Here is a 16,927-nt window from a genome sequence, read left to right as displayed (position 1 = left end):
TGACATATGACAGAGGTGGCATTACAATCAGAGGGAAAAGGATGAAAATAGCAATACATAACATTGGGATAATTGGTTATCCATTACTAATGGTGAAGAAAATTTTTTTTTTTTTTTTTTTTTTTTTTTTTTTGAGACGGAGTCTCGCTCTGTCGCCCAGGCTGGAGTGCAGTGGCGCGATCTCGGCTCACTGCAAGCTCCGCCTCCCGGGTTCACGCCATTCTCCTGCCTCAGCCTCCCGAGTAGCTGGGACTACAGGCGCCCGCTACCACGCCCGGCTAATTTTTTGTATTTTTAGTAGAGACGGGGTTTCACCGTGTTAGCCAGGATAGTCTCGATCTCCTGACCTCGTGATCCGCCCGCCTCGGCCTCCCAAAGTGCTGGGATTACAGGCAGAAAATTTTTAAAATTAGGTCCTACTTTATACTATACACATACAAGTTGATTAAAAAGCTAATGTTTCACGCCTGTAATCCCAGCACTTTGTGAGGCCAAGGTGGGTGGATCACCTGAGATCAGGAGTTCAAGACCAGCCTGGCCAACATGTTGAAACCCTGTCTCTACTAAAAATAAAAAATTAGCCAGGTGTGGTGGCACATGCCTGTAGTCTCAGCTACTTGGGAGGCTGAGGCAGGAGAATCGCTTGAACCCGGGAGGCAGAGTTTGCAGTGAGCCAAGATTGCGCCACTGCACTCCAGCCTGGGTGACAGAGTGAGACTCCACCTAAAAAAAAAAAAAAAAAAAGAAAACCTAATGTTACAAACAGAAATTTAAACACTTTTTAGAAGAAAACATAGGGAATCTAATGACCACCAGCTAGGGAAAGAGTGTAAATGATATGTAAGAAGCATAAACCATTGAGGAAAAGACTAATACATTTGATTACACACAAAAACAAAACAAGCAAACAAATCCTCTCTTCAAAGTGAAAAGGCAAACCATAGACTGGGATAAGTATGTAACACATTTAACTAACATAACAGTGAGTGTTTAGAATATATTTAAAGAACAAGTTGATAAAAAGCAAACAACCAACAGAAAAATGGACAAAGTACATGAAGAGGCATTTCATAGGAAAGGAAATCTGTCAGGCCCATCAACTTATAAAAAGATACTCAACCTCACTAGGAATCAGGAAATGCAAATTACAATGACATTCACATCCATCTGATTGGCAGACATGTTTAAAGTTTGACAATACCAAGTGTTGGTAAGATTTGGAGTAACAGGAATTCTACATTGCTGGGGAGACTGTAAATTGGAACAACCATTTTGAAGAGCAGTTTGATAATATCCAGCATTTTCATTCCCAGGAATACATCCTAAAGAATCTCTCACAAAAGAGATACATAAAAGGTTGTTTGCTTCAGAATCATTTGTAATAGGAAAAACTGGAAATGACCCAAACTCTCCCAACAGGAGAATAAATCACCAAGCATTCATCCCATGGAATTCCATATGCAGTGGTTAAAATAAAGGAACTAAACTGCACATATCAACATGGATAAATCTCAAAAACAATGTGTTAAGCAAAAAAAACAGAAAAGTGCAGAAGTATAAACTATAATCCATTTACATGAAGTTAATATGCTAAATTATATATTTACATAATTATATATTTATAAATACAATTATATGTTTATTATATTAATTATATATTTATATGATTATATATTATTTATGGAATTATGTATAAATTAAAGGCATACAAATATTCGTGGCAATTATATATACTGATTTTGGTATAATGGATGCTCTGAGGAGAAAATAAAGGAAATGGGGCTAGAGAGGAATATATCCCAGAAGAAATTCAACTATACCTGTAACATGTTATTTCAAAAATAAAATCTGAAGTAAATATGGCAGAATGGTGGGTACACTGATGTTTATTATTCTCTGCAATTTCCAGTATGCCTAAAATGTTTTATTCAAAAAGTGATAACATTAAACTTCGGAAAAGACTTTTTCTCAATGATTGATAAGATTCCCAATAAAATACTAAGATTTCAATAAAATTTGGTCATAAAATTGTCCAAATTCTCATTGTGAAATATGTTTTAAGTATGTGTCCATATAATAAAAGAGCTATCTAGACAAAAATTATAAAATATAAATATACGCACATGTGCCTAAAGACTAGAAAGGAACAAACTAGAAAGGAACGCATACAAAAAGAACATAAGCTTTTAAGCTAGAAGGATTTAGGGTGCAATTTCTTTAACTTTTTAATTTTTAAAATCTGACTTAATGAATGGGAAAAGGGGGTTAAAATAAACGTATTATATACTTCCTAAAAAGTTTTTTCTGTAGAAATAATAATGGTAACACAGATTTAAACAAACAGTGCTCTAGAAATGCCCAGTAAGAAGTAGTGAAGTCCTTTCAGGTTTTCCTCTGAGTTCATTTCTTTCTGTGAAATGATCAGGTTGAACAAACAGGCACACAACAAAGTGACTTGGGTCAAATCACTATCACCACCCAGTTTTCAAGGGCAATGGCAGTCAAGAAGTCGCCGGGGAGTGATACTCTTCTATCCCTTTAATTAAGGCGGGGCTTTTAAAACTCAATTGTTCCATTCGTGTCTCAAATCAATCAGATGAAATTCACCTTTTACGTGGCCTGAATCCTGATAGCTCAGCACACTTGATAGGTAATTTAATCACGTCTGGTGTAGATGAACGCAAACTCAAATTAGCTGCTGAAAGAGTTGGTCTTCTCAGAGATAGCTGTGCTTTTCCACTTTTATGCAAGAGCTGAGCTTCACCAACTGGCTAGCTGGAGGTGTTATTAAAAATTTAGTGAAAGAAACAAAGGTGTGCTCTGGTGTCTCTTGTTACCCTTTCTACTGTTACTCCAGCAGACAAAAGGCATAGAGCCTGCCTCATGAATAATGTGACATGGAATATTCACAATCTATTTTTAATGGAGTCAAGTAATAACATTAAGAGAGATATTTGCAATCTTCAAATTTCACACGGTAACAGGCACAGTAATTTGTTTTGATTCTGAACTGGGGATATCAAGATACATTTTTTACCAAAAAAAAAAAAAGGCATACAGTTAACATCAAAATTACAATTCCTCACTTAGAGCATAAACAGGGATAACAAAAATGGACCAAATGTTCTAAACGTCATAAGGGAAGAGCAGGACAGCACAGGCACCTAGATTTCAATCAGTTCTACTTACCCCTCAGTGCAACTTCTTTACTTTTCAAACCAGGTTGGAAATAACCAACCAGTACACAGGGTGACTTCTGTGGGAAGGATGTTTTTGTCATTTTTATTCACTGGGAGGATTGTCTCCCAGGACACTAGGAAGTGGTTCCTGGACGCTGCAACTGTTCATCATCCATCAGTTCTGAAAAACTATCTTAATTACAGAGTAAACAAATTTAAATTCTGAATGAGAGTAAACTGACATGGAAAGACATGGTGCTGGAAATCAGGTGAGGACAGCCAAGGACTGAGATTTGGAGAAACCAGAGAAAAGCAGCATTCAAGCCCCCCTTCCCTGCCAACCTGGAGAGAAAGTCGTGTGGATTCTATTTGTTTCCCAGGCTGTCAAGCAATCTCTCTTCCCTTTGTGCTGTAGAGAGCAGAGCCAGGCCCTAGGATGAAGCAGGAGCTTATTTTCTGTTTATTCACTTAACATCTCAGTAAATATTTATTAATCTCCTACTGTGTGCCAGGCACTATTCTGGGAACTGAGGATTCAACAATGAATAAATAAAGCTTCGTAAGACATTGTCCTCACTGCTATATCTCCACCCCCCAGAAGAGTGCCCAGCACATACTGGGTGCTCAATTATATGTGTGAAATCAATTTGAGTTGGAAATGGGCAATCTGCTGGTTCTCACAATGGGGCATGCATACCCTGAATGTCTGGCTGGGAGGTGTTAAAGCACTAGTAGTAGGGATTTTGGCCAGGATTTTATTCTGGTTTCATTCTCTTAAAGGATTGACTTATGCAAAAAACTCCCACAGGTGGGACAGAACCAGAAATAACCCAGATCCTCATGGGCCTTTAGATTTGTGACTTGCATTAGGGGAGGCAGCTAACCAATCTCACACTTTTTTTCCTTTCCAGTCTCCACAGAATCAAAGCAGTCAGGACAGGAATCAAAGTTGGACAGGAATGACAGAGCTGTCTCCGTATTACTTGATCAAGGAAACCAGTATCGGGGAAGTCAAAAGATTTACACAAGTCACATGATGTGTTGGTGACAGAGCTGTGACTAAAACTAAAACCTAGACCTAAGACCTGTGATTTCTTTATTCATCTGGGAGCCTTCAGGCCCATAAAAAAATATGTTGACATTTTCAGAGGGAAGAGCTTACTTATGTGCCTGTGGAACCATCAGGGGCTCTACAAGGTAGTAGCTTAGTTTTGTACACCTCCTAGTTTTTCTCTTATGAAAGAAGATGAAAGAAGTATCTCTGAGGTGTAGCAGCAAAGGAGAAAGTATATGGAAACCCGAGCAATTGGATTTTACTCTTCTGGATATTAGCTTGTGTGCTTCACTTTTATACTCCATTGCAGTTTCCTTCAGTGCCAGCTTTCCCCCTACAGACTAAAACAAAGGTCTTCCCCAAATTCCCTGCCTAAAGGAAAGGCAATCTGTAATACTCTTAATACTTTATTAACTTAAAACATCACTCTAATAAATATGTATTAACAAACATAATGCTTACCAGAAGATCTAAAAACATTTACCAACCTCATCAAAGTGAAAATACCACCTTTCCCCCCTCTATGGTACACATGGAGGGTCAAAGAGTTGAAGACAGAGCCTTCCTTCCCACATGCCTGCTAGCTCAGAAATCTTTAAAATATCAGCTTAACAATAAAAAACTGAATATACACACATATCTTTGAAGTAACTGTTCAGCTTTTTGTTTACACCTGATAAAATCCAAAAGGGTCAAAAGGGAAGGTTTACAATTCTGTGCTGTCTTCTCAGAATTCCCTCCAAGAGTAAGAACAGACCCAGCCACTTGGAGGTGCAACCGTTAGCTTTTGAGGAGCAGTCAGGGGTTGTGACTTCAGTCTCTCTTCCCCAATACCTAGCATGGTGCCTGGTACCTTGGTAGCCGGTGATCCATGAACATTTGCTGAGTGAATGAATGACATCTTGTCCACAGGCATTGCTTGTGCTTTTACCTCCAGTGATGAGGCTTTCACAGGCCTACTGAAGGGAGGACCTCTAATCCCCTCTCATTACCAACTTCTCTTCTGCTCCTTCTTGGGGGTAGCCTCCGTGGTGCATCTCATGACTTCAAAGTATTAAATTCCTTCCCCAAGTCAGTTTCTGAATCAGTTTTTGAGGGGGAGAAATGATTCCTCCAAGATTTATAGGCAGCACCCAAAAGAAAGGAGTCAACAGACCCCCCAGAAGGAAAAAAATAAAAGTTAACACTCACTCTTCTTTCTAGATAAAAATATTAGCATTTGTCCACCTTGTAAATGGTGATTCCTCCTCTTCCACACAAATATCTGGGGTAGGTCAAGAGGGGGAGGGAAGAAACCTGAAGGGCATTCCTGTCTGTAGATTAGGGCTGGAAATGGGAAGGACTGTGGGGTCTAAGATTTATTCTGGTCCCCATTTGACTTTGCCTTTGTCTTCAGGTGTAGAGGAGCCTATTTGTGTCCGAAGCCTAGAGAGTCACTTGGTTCTCACTCTCGGCTGCACTTTGAAAAGGTACCTCATCTCTTCTGGCAGCTCCAGGAGGTAAGGCAAAGGAGGAGCAACCTGGTAGGATCTGCAGACTGGACCTGGGGTCTGGAAAGTCAGAAGGGAGTGGAGGCAAACAGGGAGCAGAGTGGTGGCAAGCAGGGAGGCTGCCCTCTGTAGTGTTGTGTAGCTGCTGCTTGCAGCCAGCCAGGGTGCTCATTTGAGCCCGTGCTGCGTCTCCCGGTGCCTTCGGAGGTCCACCTTCCTCTGGAAACCCTTCCCACAGAGGTCGCAGCCGAAGGGCTTGAAGCCTGTGTGTTTGCGGCTGTGGGTGATGAGGTTGGAGCTCTGGCTGAATGCCTTGCCGCACACCTGGCACTTGTGAGGCTTCTCACCTGTGGGGATGGGAGGGGGAGGGGAGAAAGTATGAGTCTATGATAAAGCTAGAGGGGACCCACTGTGACCCACATGCTCTTGGCAGCAGCTGGTTGCACCACAGTCTAAGGCCTTCAAGCAACTTGGAGGGTGATGTGTTGCAACCTGAACTGACTCCCAGCCTGCAATGCGAGTCCCTGGAAGCACCATGGGGGCACCAGGTGAAAGGGAGACTTTCTGAAGGGGGGTTCCCAGCCAAAGGCCTCAAACGGTTTCCTGCTAAACGGAAACAGAGCAAAGGCCACGTGCCCTCCCCAGCTGAATCTACCCCGGGAGGACTCCCCTGACTTTATAAGCCATGAACACTCAGAGCAGATGTTCAACAGGAAGGGGAGGGGGAAGCTGTCCTAAAACCGTGTGACTCCGTTCTAATTCAGAGGAAGTTTTCAAATCTGAATTTCCAAGTGGGTGTTAGTTTGTATGGATCAGTGAGCCTGTCTTCTTTCTTGTTCTTGAAGGACAGCAGATTATATCTGAAAACACATCTTAACATGGACTTTCTTTCTTTATTTATTTCTCTCTCTCTTTCTTTCTAAGTTCCAGGGTACATGTGCAGGATACGTTTTTCAATATCTTATTTTAAAAATCCACATTTGGGCCACAAAGGATTAAGGCAGCTGATACTTTACTGTCTTGATTTTTCCTTAATTTTATGAGGTTAATCACATGATTCTTTATATACCAGCAATTCTTCACCACAAATTAATAAATAAGAGAACATAAGAAGGTTTTGTCTTGTTCCCCATCTCATGTGTTGTTGGGTAAATGGCATGAATTTCCAATAGCCCAGCATGGCATTATAGTCAGGGCTCAGCCTTGGAAAAAATATAAAATAGATGAAGTTTGTTTTTGAGGAACCCTCTGTCCTCCTTGCTAAAAACTCTTTTCTGTTTTCATGCTTCAGATTTCCTTGATAAGAAACCACCCATCAAAATGTATTCTATCCCTTTAGGGTCAAACAAATCTGAGAAAACAAATTCTAGGCATAACGTAAATGTTTGATAAGGGCTTAATGTTTTATTCAGTCAAGATCCTAGTTGCATTTTGATAAGTGTCCTGAATACCTTACTTATAAGGAGTGAATTACATGGAAATTTCAGGTAAGAGGGAATGATTAAAGTAGAATACTTTTCTGGGTTTTCAATGGAAATATATACATTACCCAAGTATATTTATAAACATCAAGGGTGGGTGTTTAGAATACACTGTGATTTGTTCTAAATCAGTATTCATATTCTGCAATAAAATTTTCAGAAATTCTGGGTCTCATGTAAATGTCTTTTGACTATTAGAGTGTTCTTGGCATTAAAACTCCCACCCGCACATAAAGTGTTAGACAAACAGTCCAGGATTAAAAGCCAGAGCATTACATGGCTACATTATTCATTCAGTCTTACTTCTGATAAATCATTCACTCTTTCTGAGTTTCAGGATGGTAAGAGCAGCTCCTTCTACTTTCTTGAGTGGCAATAAGAATCAAATGAAATGATAGATTTGAAAGTAATTTGTAAATTATAAAGCATTATAATAGGTAAGGAATTATCATTATTATGGCATTAACTTGCAGATATTTTGAAAAGGGCAATAAGTGAACAGAAGCTTTCTGTCTACCAACCTCATGACTCTGAACATAAAATACAATAAACAGTGGTCAAGAGTGAACATTTGAGAGGTCAGACCTGAATTTGAGCTCTGGCCCTGTCATTTGCTAGCAGTGTGACCCTGGGCAGATTACCTAGCCTCATTTTCTTCATCTCTAAAATGGGGAGAAGGAGTAGTCGCTACCTCTCAGAGTTGTTGTGAGCATAAAATGAAATAATGCATTTAAAAAATGCTTAGCAGAGAGTTTAATCATATTTGCCATTATTTGTTCCTCTTCAATCAGAATAAGCTCTCAGACTCCTGAGAATGCAGCCGGAGAGTCCACACGAGTCCCTCCCACAAAAGGCCAGGTGGTTAGGGAAAGTCCTCAATCTCTAGGTAAGCTTTAGAGCAACTCTCTAAGAGGACCCTGGAGCTTCATATTTCACCCAGAGCAGGCAGCAGTGGAAGCAGCTGCTAACCTAAAGGAAAATGTTCTTTCCAAGTATAGAGTACCTGTGAGCTGACCTGCTGAGTGGCCTTTCAGACACAACCCCAAATCAAGGTGGCTCTGGGGAGAATTATGCCTGTAAATGAACCGAAGAACCCACCCCTTTGTTTTCTTTAACACAGAGCAGAGAATAACTCCATCAGAAAGGCCTCATCCACCACTCACTGGGGCCAGAAATCAGAGAAGATGAGTAATGTTGGCCTCAGGGTGTTTCCTACAAGCCAAGGGCCTTTTTAGCTCACCAGTGTGGATGAAAGTGTGTTTCTTCATGTCTGACTTCTGGTGGAACCTCTTGCCACAGTACTGACAGGGGTAGGGCCGAGTGTCTGAGTGGATAAGCAGGTGTGTGGACAGTGTGGATGACCTCTTGAAGCTCTTCCCACAGATCTTACAGTCAAAGCTCCGTTCCTGCAGAGACAGAGAGAGAGAGAGAGAGAGAGAGAGAGAGATGCAGCACTCCTACTGCAGTCAACTAGACTGCTGCTCTCCTCACCCCTCAGCTGACCCTAAAATCCCTTGAACACTTTTTCTTTCTTTTTTTGAGACAGTCTCCTCTGTCGCCCAGGCTTGAGTGCAGTGGAACGATCTCAGTTCACTGCACCCTCCACCTCCCAGGTTCAAGCAATTCTCGTGTCTCAGCCTCCCAAGTAGCAGGGACTACAGGCACACGCCATCACACCTGACTAATTTTTGTATTTTTAGTAGAGATGGGGTTTCACCATGTTGGTCAGGCTGGTCTCAAACACCTGGCCTCAAGTGATTCGCCCACCTCGGCCTCTCAAAGTATTGGGATTACAGGCCACCGTGCCTGGCCCTTCAACACTTTTTCTACCAAAACATTCTTCACCCACAACCTTCCACACCCCATGGCAAATACATATCCACACCCTGCTTTTTTGACACCCATTAGCACACACTTCTCCACCCTCCTCAACAGGAGGCTTAGACCTCAGTCACTTGAGATGCCACCTCCCCCCAGCCAGTGTGGGTGCTGGGGGAGATGGGCTGATACTCTTTTTAGCCTTCGTAAGTAGGCATTCTCCTGAGATAGCTATTGGTATATTTACTTGCTCATCTACTCTCCATCTCTCAGCTAAACTATAATCTTCATGTGGGCATGCTGTCAAGGACCTGATGTGTTATAAGATTCTTAAGTACTTGGCACCTGGAAGTTAGCCAACAAATATTTATTAATGAATGAATGAATAAATAGCGGGGGTGGGGCATGGTGGCTCACGCCTGTAATCCCAGCACTTTGGGAGGTCCAGGCTGGTGGATCACTTGAGGCCAGGAGTTCGTGACCAGCCAGGCTAACGTGGCGAAATCCCGTCTCTACTAAGAACACAAAAATTAGCTGTGCTGTAGTGGCACGCGCCTGTAATCCCAGCTACTTAGGAGGCTGAGGCACGAGAATCACTTTAACCTGACAGGGGGAGGTTGCAGTGAGCTGAGATTGTGCAACTGCCCTCCAGCCTGGGCAACAGAGCCAGACTCTGAAAGAAAAGAAAAGAAAGAAAGGAAGGAAAGAATGAATAGCGGGGTGAATATGCTACTAGATGCTCTAAATGAGCTGAGATTCCCGCCTTTTCAGTCGAGAGGGGTCAATGCAAATTAAGTGACAACCATTTGGTGAAAAGAATAGGCACAAAGAAACAGAGCTAGTAAGTCTGATATATCAGCAGCACGAATCAGTGCATACAAACCTACCTCAAGCCCAAAGTAACAATGAGGATCACACTCTCGAGGCTCACAGTGGTGTGACACCAAAATCTAGGGCTGCCTCAAGGCCTGAGCTGGCCACAATCCTCCTTTCCCTACACACCTGCACCACGGCAAGAGGACGCAGCGGAGGGCTTGGGGGAGGAAACTAGGGGAAGTCGAGGAGAAAACTTCCAGGCAGAGAGTGGCTGGTGCTGCACCGAGGAGATGCAGAAGATCCCGGAGCAGGGCCGCGCGCGGCGGTGCGCCCCGCGCTTACCTGCGAGTGCACGGCTTTGTGCTGCTCCAGGCTCACCGCGTGCCCGAAGGTCTTGCCGCACATCTCGCAGGCAAAGGGTCTGGTACCGCTGTGGGACCTGCGCACGTGCACCTCGAGCCCGTGCGGCGTGGAGAACACCTAAGGCGGGTGGGGCCAGAGAGAAGGCCGCTGAGAGGGGCCGCGGGGCGCAGGCGAGGCGCGGGTAGGGGAAGCGGGAGCACGGCAGGCGAGGTGGTGAGCTCGGGAGCCTCACCTTGCTGCACTTGATGCACTTGTAGGAGCCGCCGCCCAGCAGCAGGCGGGTGCACAGCAGCTCCGACTCCACCTTGACGCCAGCGCCCTTGTCTGCGTGCAGCCCGTGGCCACGCTCGGGGTACAGCAAGCCCGCCGCTACCGTGGGCCTCTCATACAGCCCGGCTGCCGCAGACCCGAAGTCGCCGTAGAGCCCTAGGCCAGGGCCAGCGGTGGCACCGGCCCCTGCGCTGCAGCTCCCTGGCGCCCCGGCCCCCGCGCCGCCGGCAGCCCGCTTCGGGCCGTACAGCGCGGCCGGGTGGCCCGGCTCCGGGGCGGGTTCACAGAAGAGGCCCAGGCCAGCGCCGCGCTCCAGGGCCCCACACGGTCGGTAGCTCTGCACCAGGTGCCGCAGGTCAGAACCCGCCAGGCCGCTCCATGAGTACGGTTTGAAAGGCAGGGGGAAGGGCTGGGCTTCGTCCAGCGATGGGCACATTGACTTCTCCGAGGCTGTGGAGGCACAAGGGGAGCGTCCGGTCAGGCTTCAGACGGCAGAGCGGAGGCCGCCGGGCTGCGGCTGCGAGCGTGGCGTGTTCGCGGACTGCGGGGCACCCAGCGCTTGTAGAACACTGGTGCGCCAGGTGCCAGGCTCGCCCCAGGGTAAAACGTGGCCCGGGCCCTGGGGCCTCGCAGGCCACTATAGGAGGCAGAACAGCAAACAGATCATTGAAAAGACCTCGGGAGAGGAGGTCGTAAATTCTGTGCGAGTGCAGCGGAGGCGCTCGGCGTTCCGAGGATCTTTTCTGGCTGGACCCGCGCACCTGGAGATCCTACAGGGAAGGGCGCATCTATAAATGCCCGGAGTTGAGCTGTTAGGAAGGAGAAGGCGGCGGCCGTTCGGCCCCTCACAGCACTCAGGGGCGGAAGGGTCCAGCCACCAGCGCAGGCACTCTCCCAGCCCCACATGTTCCCATTCAATTCTTTTTCTTCCCAGAATCCACGAGGAAGGAGGGAGAAGGTCCATAAATGCGGCCCCGAACTACCCGAAAGGCTGGTATCTGAATAAACCCGAAGGTATTAAGATTTCACGAAGTTAAGTGCCCAGTGTACGTAGCAAAGGAGCAGCAGGAAAGGGGCTTTTGGGCTTAAATTGACAGCCAAATACTCCCCATTCCTGTTACAGTTTGATGGAGGCGGGGAACCTGAAATTCTCAGAGAATAACTATAACTCATAAGGTTTAGCCACCACCTGCAAGGAGACAGCTCTGAATTCTCGGCCTGCTACGCCCCCACCCACGTGAATTTTGCTAAAACTAGTGACCCCAACGCATGTGAGTGCATACGGCATTTACAAATGTGTGTGTGTGTGTGCGCGCGCGCACACACACACACACACACACTCCAGTTCAGGCTGGCCACTTCAGTGAGAGGCTGTACCCGGAGTTTCGTTCGGAGGGGTTCGGGGCGCGCCCAATCCTTGTCTGGCCACTTGACGCCCTGGCAGGAAGAATCCTCCCGCCGCCGGCTCCCAGACACACTTGCTGGAGCTATGGTTTTCGCCAAGTCAACTCACTGATTGTGGGACGGGTGGTGGTATCTTCTAAAACTAGCAAACATATTCTGGATATAACCGGCCCTTGACAGAATCCGGCTGGTCTGCTCATTCCTTCCCCCGGCCGGGACTCGAGACGCCCCCACCCAACGTGTGGTCACTTAGTTTGCCTGAAGCTGGATTGCTCGCTGGAAATGAAACCCAGAGAGCAGGCCCCTGAGGCTAGGTTAACCCGGCAAAACGAAAAATGAAACAGGCCCCCAATCTGCGCCTGTGAAGACCAAGCCGCGGGCTGAGATTTTCGTCCTGCCCCCTCCCTGCCGCCCAGCGCCTAGCTCCTCTGCCTGGCCCGTTCTGCCCTGTTCTCTGAGGTTTGGGGGTCTAGATTGCAGGATCCTAGCACTTTATAAAACAGTCAGGTCTGGTCAGAAAATGAAAGGTCAGCGTTGCTGCCAGTCGAAACGACTGGTTTGTTTTCCGTCACCGGCCAGCTCCGCGCAAACGAATCTAAGCGACAAGCAGCTAGGGTCCTGCCGCCTGGGATGGAGGCAGCAGCCCCAGCGGGCAAGCTGTCCAAGTCCCAGAGAAGCCGGATGCCTCCTTCCCCTACGAATCAGCTCCCTTCTCCCGGAAAGACTCTCCAACTCCCCGTTAGCATTTCTACGCCCAAGGTCGCGCCAATTCCCCCCCAGCACTGCCGGGTCCCTGCAGCTCCCGCCCAAGAGGTTCCCAGTGGGTTCCTACCTGGAGACGCGGAGGGTGACGGGGGCCTCCAGAAGTCCTCAAACTCCGAGCTCCGTTCGCAGACGCTGCCTTCGCAGCTGTCTGGGGATGCGGAGGCTCTGTCTGGGGCTTCGGTCAGCTGCGATTCGGGGGACAAACGGTCCCGGGGCTCCGCCTTCGCCCCGCCTGCATTTGAAGTGCTGTCTGCAAAGAGGAGGCAGGTGAGGGGCTCAGGCTGGGACCGGTTGAGTCTGAGGGTGCTGAAGGCTCCCCCAATCCCCCGACCAGGGCAGCCGAGCGTCTTCCCCTCTCCACCCAGACCCCGGCCGGGAACCCTCTCGGATCCGAGGGCAGGCGCAGAGAGGCCATGGCACCTAGGAGACAAACCCGGAGGAACCAGGACAGTAGGAAACAAAAACAGCAGCAAAAGGGACGTTGGGGCAGCCCCTCCCAGCTCCGGACTAATGGTGTGCCGAGGTGCAGTAGGCATCCGGGGGAGCAGCCCCGCCTGGCCCGCGCGCGCCTCGCACCTGCTCGGCTAGGCGCCGGTACATTCTCTAAACGGAGGGAATAGTCTGGTCCTGGGGAGCGCGGCTGGTGGTAGCTGTGAGCCTTCTTGCTTTTGACGAGAAATGAGCGCGGCATGGTGGTCCGGCACTTTCCCCACTGCGCCCCAAGAGTCCCTGGAGCCGCTGTCACCCACGGTCACTCCGAGGGCTTGCTCAGCCCCAGCCCGGAGGAGACCTGAGAGGGAAAGAAAACCAGGTGGAGACGTGGGTCAGTACTCTCCGGTGCGGCGGACTGGGCACCCAGGCGGAGGGAGAGCGCGGGCCAGGGAGGCGCGCAGAGGGCCCACGGGAGGAGGGGCTTGACCCTGCTGCGCCGCGCTTACCAGGTGGCACTTGGACAGGTGGCGCGAACCCGCCGTCGTTGCCGCCGCCGCCACTGACACAGCTCAGCGGTAAAACCTGTCCCGGGGCCCTGGCTCAGGCCCCTTTCCTCCTCCCTGCCCACGCCCCCCAGCTCCTCCCCTTTCCTAGCCAAGCTCGCTCCGGCAATCAAACTCCCTGGAGAGCTGTAGTTCCCATCGGGTGGGTTACCCCAACTCAGCTACTCATTGCCTGCCTGGCTGTGCTTTACGGCTGGCGAGGGAGGGCGGGGACACGCGGATCGGTTTAGGGGCCGGGGATGCCCAGTGGGCGAGGACCCGGAAGGGGCAAGGAGCCAAGACCTCCAAGAGCCAGCTACCAACTGGAGTGAAAGGACCGGGGGGAGGGGGGAACAGAACACAAGATAAAACTGTGGGGCGGCGGGAGGACAGCAGCAGAGGGATTGGGGACAGCAGAGGCCAGAGAAAGGAGGTGGGAGAGCAAAGGGACAGGAAAGTGAGGGGAACAACAGAGGACCAACCCCCGCCCCAGGAGAAACTCGCATCCGGGTGATCCCACTCGCCCCTCACTAGTGCCCCACGTAGGAGAAACTTTGGCCTTCGACTCCCGGCTGCGGCGGGCACCGGTCGAGGCTGCGGCGAGCCATCCCAGACCATGGAGACCTAACCTCGGGAATCAGGTCCCGGGAAAAAAGCACTTTCCGTTCTGCTCACCAAAAAATCTTGTCCTAGGGAGGTGGATCCCGATCCACGAACGTTGACTGGGAAATGCTAGGTGTCCCGAGTCGGTAGTGCACCGACAATTTAGCAGACAAAAAAGACAGGACGCCAGAGCGCGCAGGCTGCATTGGCAGAGAGCGGGGGTCGGGCCCGGGCCCGGGAGGGAACTAGCTGCCCGGGGCGTCGCTCTCATTAACCCCCAATCAGTTCACCTAATACCAGGTCGAAATCTGAGCGCAGCGGGAGGGCGTGGCTGCGCCTGCCGCTAGGCTCCAGCCGGCTCCGGGGGCGGTACCCCACAGTCGAGGTGGTCTGGAGTAAACGAATCTGCCTTCCTCCCGGGGTGAAGGCGATGGTGACCGGGTTCACACGTGAGCTGCAGTACAGCAGTTCTCCGTGGCCTCGGCTGGTTCAGAAACGAGGGAACTCTGGGCCGGGGCAGGACCTGCAGTTCTCCGGCTTCGCGCTGTTTCCACTGCCGGACTAGGAGCCCCTCGGCTTCCTAGGCAAGATGCAGGCCACACAGTCTACGTCTGTCCGTTGGCGCTCTCAGCTCAAACGAGTCCTACAGGCCTTGGTCCCTGTAGGGTGCAGGCCCCCTGCTCCAGATCCCCAGCCCCATTGTGTCCCCTTCTCCGGAGGAATGGGAATAGACCTGGGAGAAAAGACCCCTGGGACGTGTCGCGGGGCTCCCGCGAAGTTTCCCGCTACCCAAGCGCCAGAATGCCCCTAGGGGTGAGGGTGCCATCCGCCTCCCTCCGGGGTGGCTCCTAGGGCTAGAGCTTTGTCGCTTCCTGCACTTCTCGTCCGTACAATTAGACGCCACAAACCCCAAACCCAATTCTTTAAACAGCCACGAAACTCGGAAGAAAAGAAAAACGGAGTGGCGTTGTCCCGAGGGTCCCGCTGCAGCTTGGACCCGCGTTGGCTGGGAGCGGGACGGATGGGGGCGGGGTAACTGTCAGCGCCGGAGCTGGGTCTGGGCTGGCGCCACCAGAGACCAGGCGGACGCGGAGGCTGCCTCCCCACCCGGGCTGTAAGCCCACGCCTCTCTCGCACCCCGGCCCGCTTTGCTGGTTCCTGTGGGGAGCGACAGAGTTTGGAGGAGATAGGGGCCCCGGGGCCTGGGCCGAGCGCGTGGGAAGGCAACCCCGCGCTGCAGCTGGCGCGGGAGGTGGGGCGGCCCCTCCGCGCGCTCAGGCCTCTCCTCACCGTCCGGGCCCGGGAAGGAGGGAGCGGAGGGCGCTAAGGGGGCGTCCTCCCGAGGGCAGCTGCCGCCGCCTCCCCACCAGATGTTTCCTTCCCTGGTGGATTTGGCTCCCCTGCCGAACCACCAGACCGCCTGCTGCGCGCCCCCAGCTCCAGATTTCCAGTCACACTGCGCGGGTCGCGCCCTAACCCAGCTGCCGGAGCTCTCGGGGCTCCCGCACGGCGGTCCGCAGCAGGTGGGAAACCGCCCGCGCCCTCTGATCGCCCCCGCAGTGCCAGTGCTCTGCGAGTCCCCGCGGCCGCCCCCACCAGGGCAGGAGGCGCAGAACAGGCTCGGCGGACCTACCTGCGGAGTCACGGCGCGGGCACCGCGCTAGGAGAGTTTTCAAACGGAATCTTGCTTTCGGGAGAGACCGCTCTGTCTCTCTGACTTAAAAAAAAAAAATTCTCCTTCCGAGCTCAGCCCCCAAAACCACAAGCTTCACTTCCTGAGCGTTACTGAGTCGCTCGCAAAGCCCTCCCAGACCTGCTCCCAACCCCTGTCGGGCGGCCGGGCGCGCTCCTTTGCGCAAGTGGCCAGGCGGTGGGGGGCCTGGCCTTTCCAGCCCGTCCCGCGCGCCCCTTAGTAGTCCTCCCAGTTCTCTCCCTGTGGGTCGGCAGGGGATGGGGGAAATTGGAGGTCCGGACACTTAGGCACTAGAAATGACTTGAAAGAAAATGAACTATTCTTGGCTCCAGGGAGACTTCCGCAGCGAGAGAAGCCACAGATTGAGGACACAGATTGACTGGCGAGAGAGGGTTGGGGGGCGCCCCGCTCCGAGGACCCTCCCCGCCCCTCAGGCCTCGGTCACCCGCCCCCCCACCCCCGACCCCGCCGCCTCCTAGGGCTGCACCACCCCCGGGTCGGGACCGTGAATCACCGGCCCGCGGTGCCGCCGGCCTGGAGCCCGGCGAGTGGCCACGGCGTCCGCAGAGCGAAACCTGCCCCGCGGCCCCGAAATAGCTTGTTGTGGAAACACTTGGGGATAAATACGCCCAACGAGGCTGAAAATACCTTGACACCCAATCCGAGAGGTTTGCTCATTTCCCTTCGGATTTAGGTAATGGTTAAATTTGGAAGAGGTGGGCGAGCGCCGAGCCCCCGGCGGAGAGGGCCCTGGCGGCGCGTCCCGCGGGCGCCCGGCGGGACCGGTGGGCGCACCCTCCCCGCGCGGAGCTCGCCGGCTCTCGACCGGGTCCGCTCAGCCTTCGACTAATTTCCGGTGGTCGGAGCTGCGAAATTAAAGGCCGCGCGGGGGCAGCGCCGGCGGCTGCTAGGCTGACTCCGCCCTGCCGGGGCAAGCCAGGGAGAGCGGGACCTCGCACGCGGGCTCTGCCACCGCCTGAGGTCATACCCAGGCACTGGGTGCTGGCGGGAGCAGTA

The 16,927-nt window shown here is 50.9% G+C and overlaps 1 protein-coding gene across 1 annotated transcript; it reads right to left on the bottom strand.

Annotated features, from left to right (window-relative positions):
* Nucleotides 1-4,291: 4,291 nt before the first annotated feature.
* On the bottom strand, nucleotides 4,292-13,361 carry GFI1 (growth factor independent 1 transcriptional repressor). The gene is made up of 6 exons (XM_024930559.5): nucleotides 13,217-13,361; nucleotides 12,708-12,890; nucleotides 10,434-10,921; nucleotides 10,181-10,318; nucleotides 8,445-8,610; nucleotides 4,292-6,070 (listed from the first exon to the last, which is right to left on the bottom strand). Exons 1-6 carry the CDS (start codon nucleotides 13,329-13,331, stop codon nucleotides 5,892-5,894), a joined length of 1,269 nt encoding a protein of 422 aa, XP_024786327.2. The 5' UTR covers nucleotides 13,332-13,361; the 3' UTR covers nucleotides 4,292-5,891.
* Between the last annotated feature and the right edge of the window lie 3,566 nt (nucleotides 13,362-16,927).

Source organism: Pan paniscus, chromosome 1, assembly GCF_029289425.2.
Source record: "Pan paniscus chromosome 1, NHGRI_mPanPan1-v2.0_pri, whole genome shotgun sequence".
Classification (NCBI taxonomy): Eukaryota; Metazoa; Chordata; class Mammalia; order Primates; family Hominidae; genus Pan; species Pan paniscus.
Note: the sequence above shows the minus strand (reverse complement) of the source record. Positions and strands in the feature narration are given on the sequence as shown.

Coding starts and splice junctions, on each gene's coding strand:
- GFI1 (XM_024930559.5), bottom strand. CDS start 13,331: ATGCCGCGCTCATTTCTCGTCAAAAGCAAGAAGGCTCACAGCTACCAC. Junction 12,891..13,216: donor ACCGGCGCCTAGCCGAGCAG/GTGCGAGGCGCG, acceptor TCCTCTTTGCAG/ACAGCACTTCAAATGCAGGC. Junction 8,611..10,180: donor ACAAAGCCGTGCACTCGCAG/GTAAGCGCGGGG, acceptor CTGTCTCTGCAG/GAACGGAGCTTTGACTGTAA.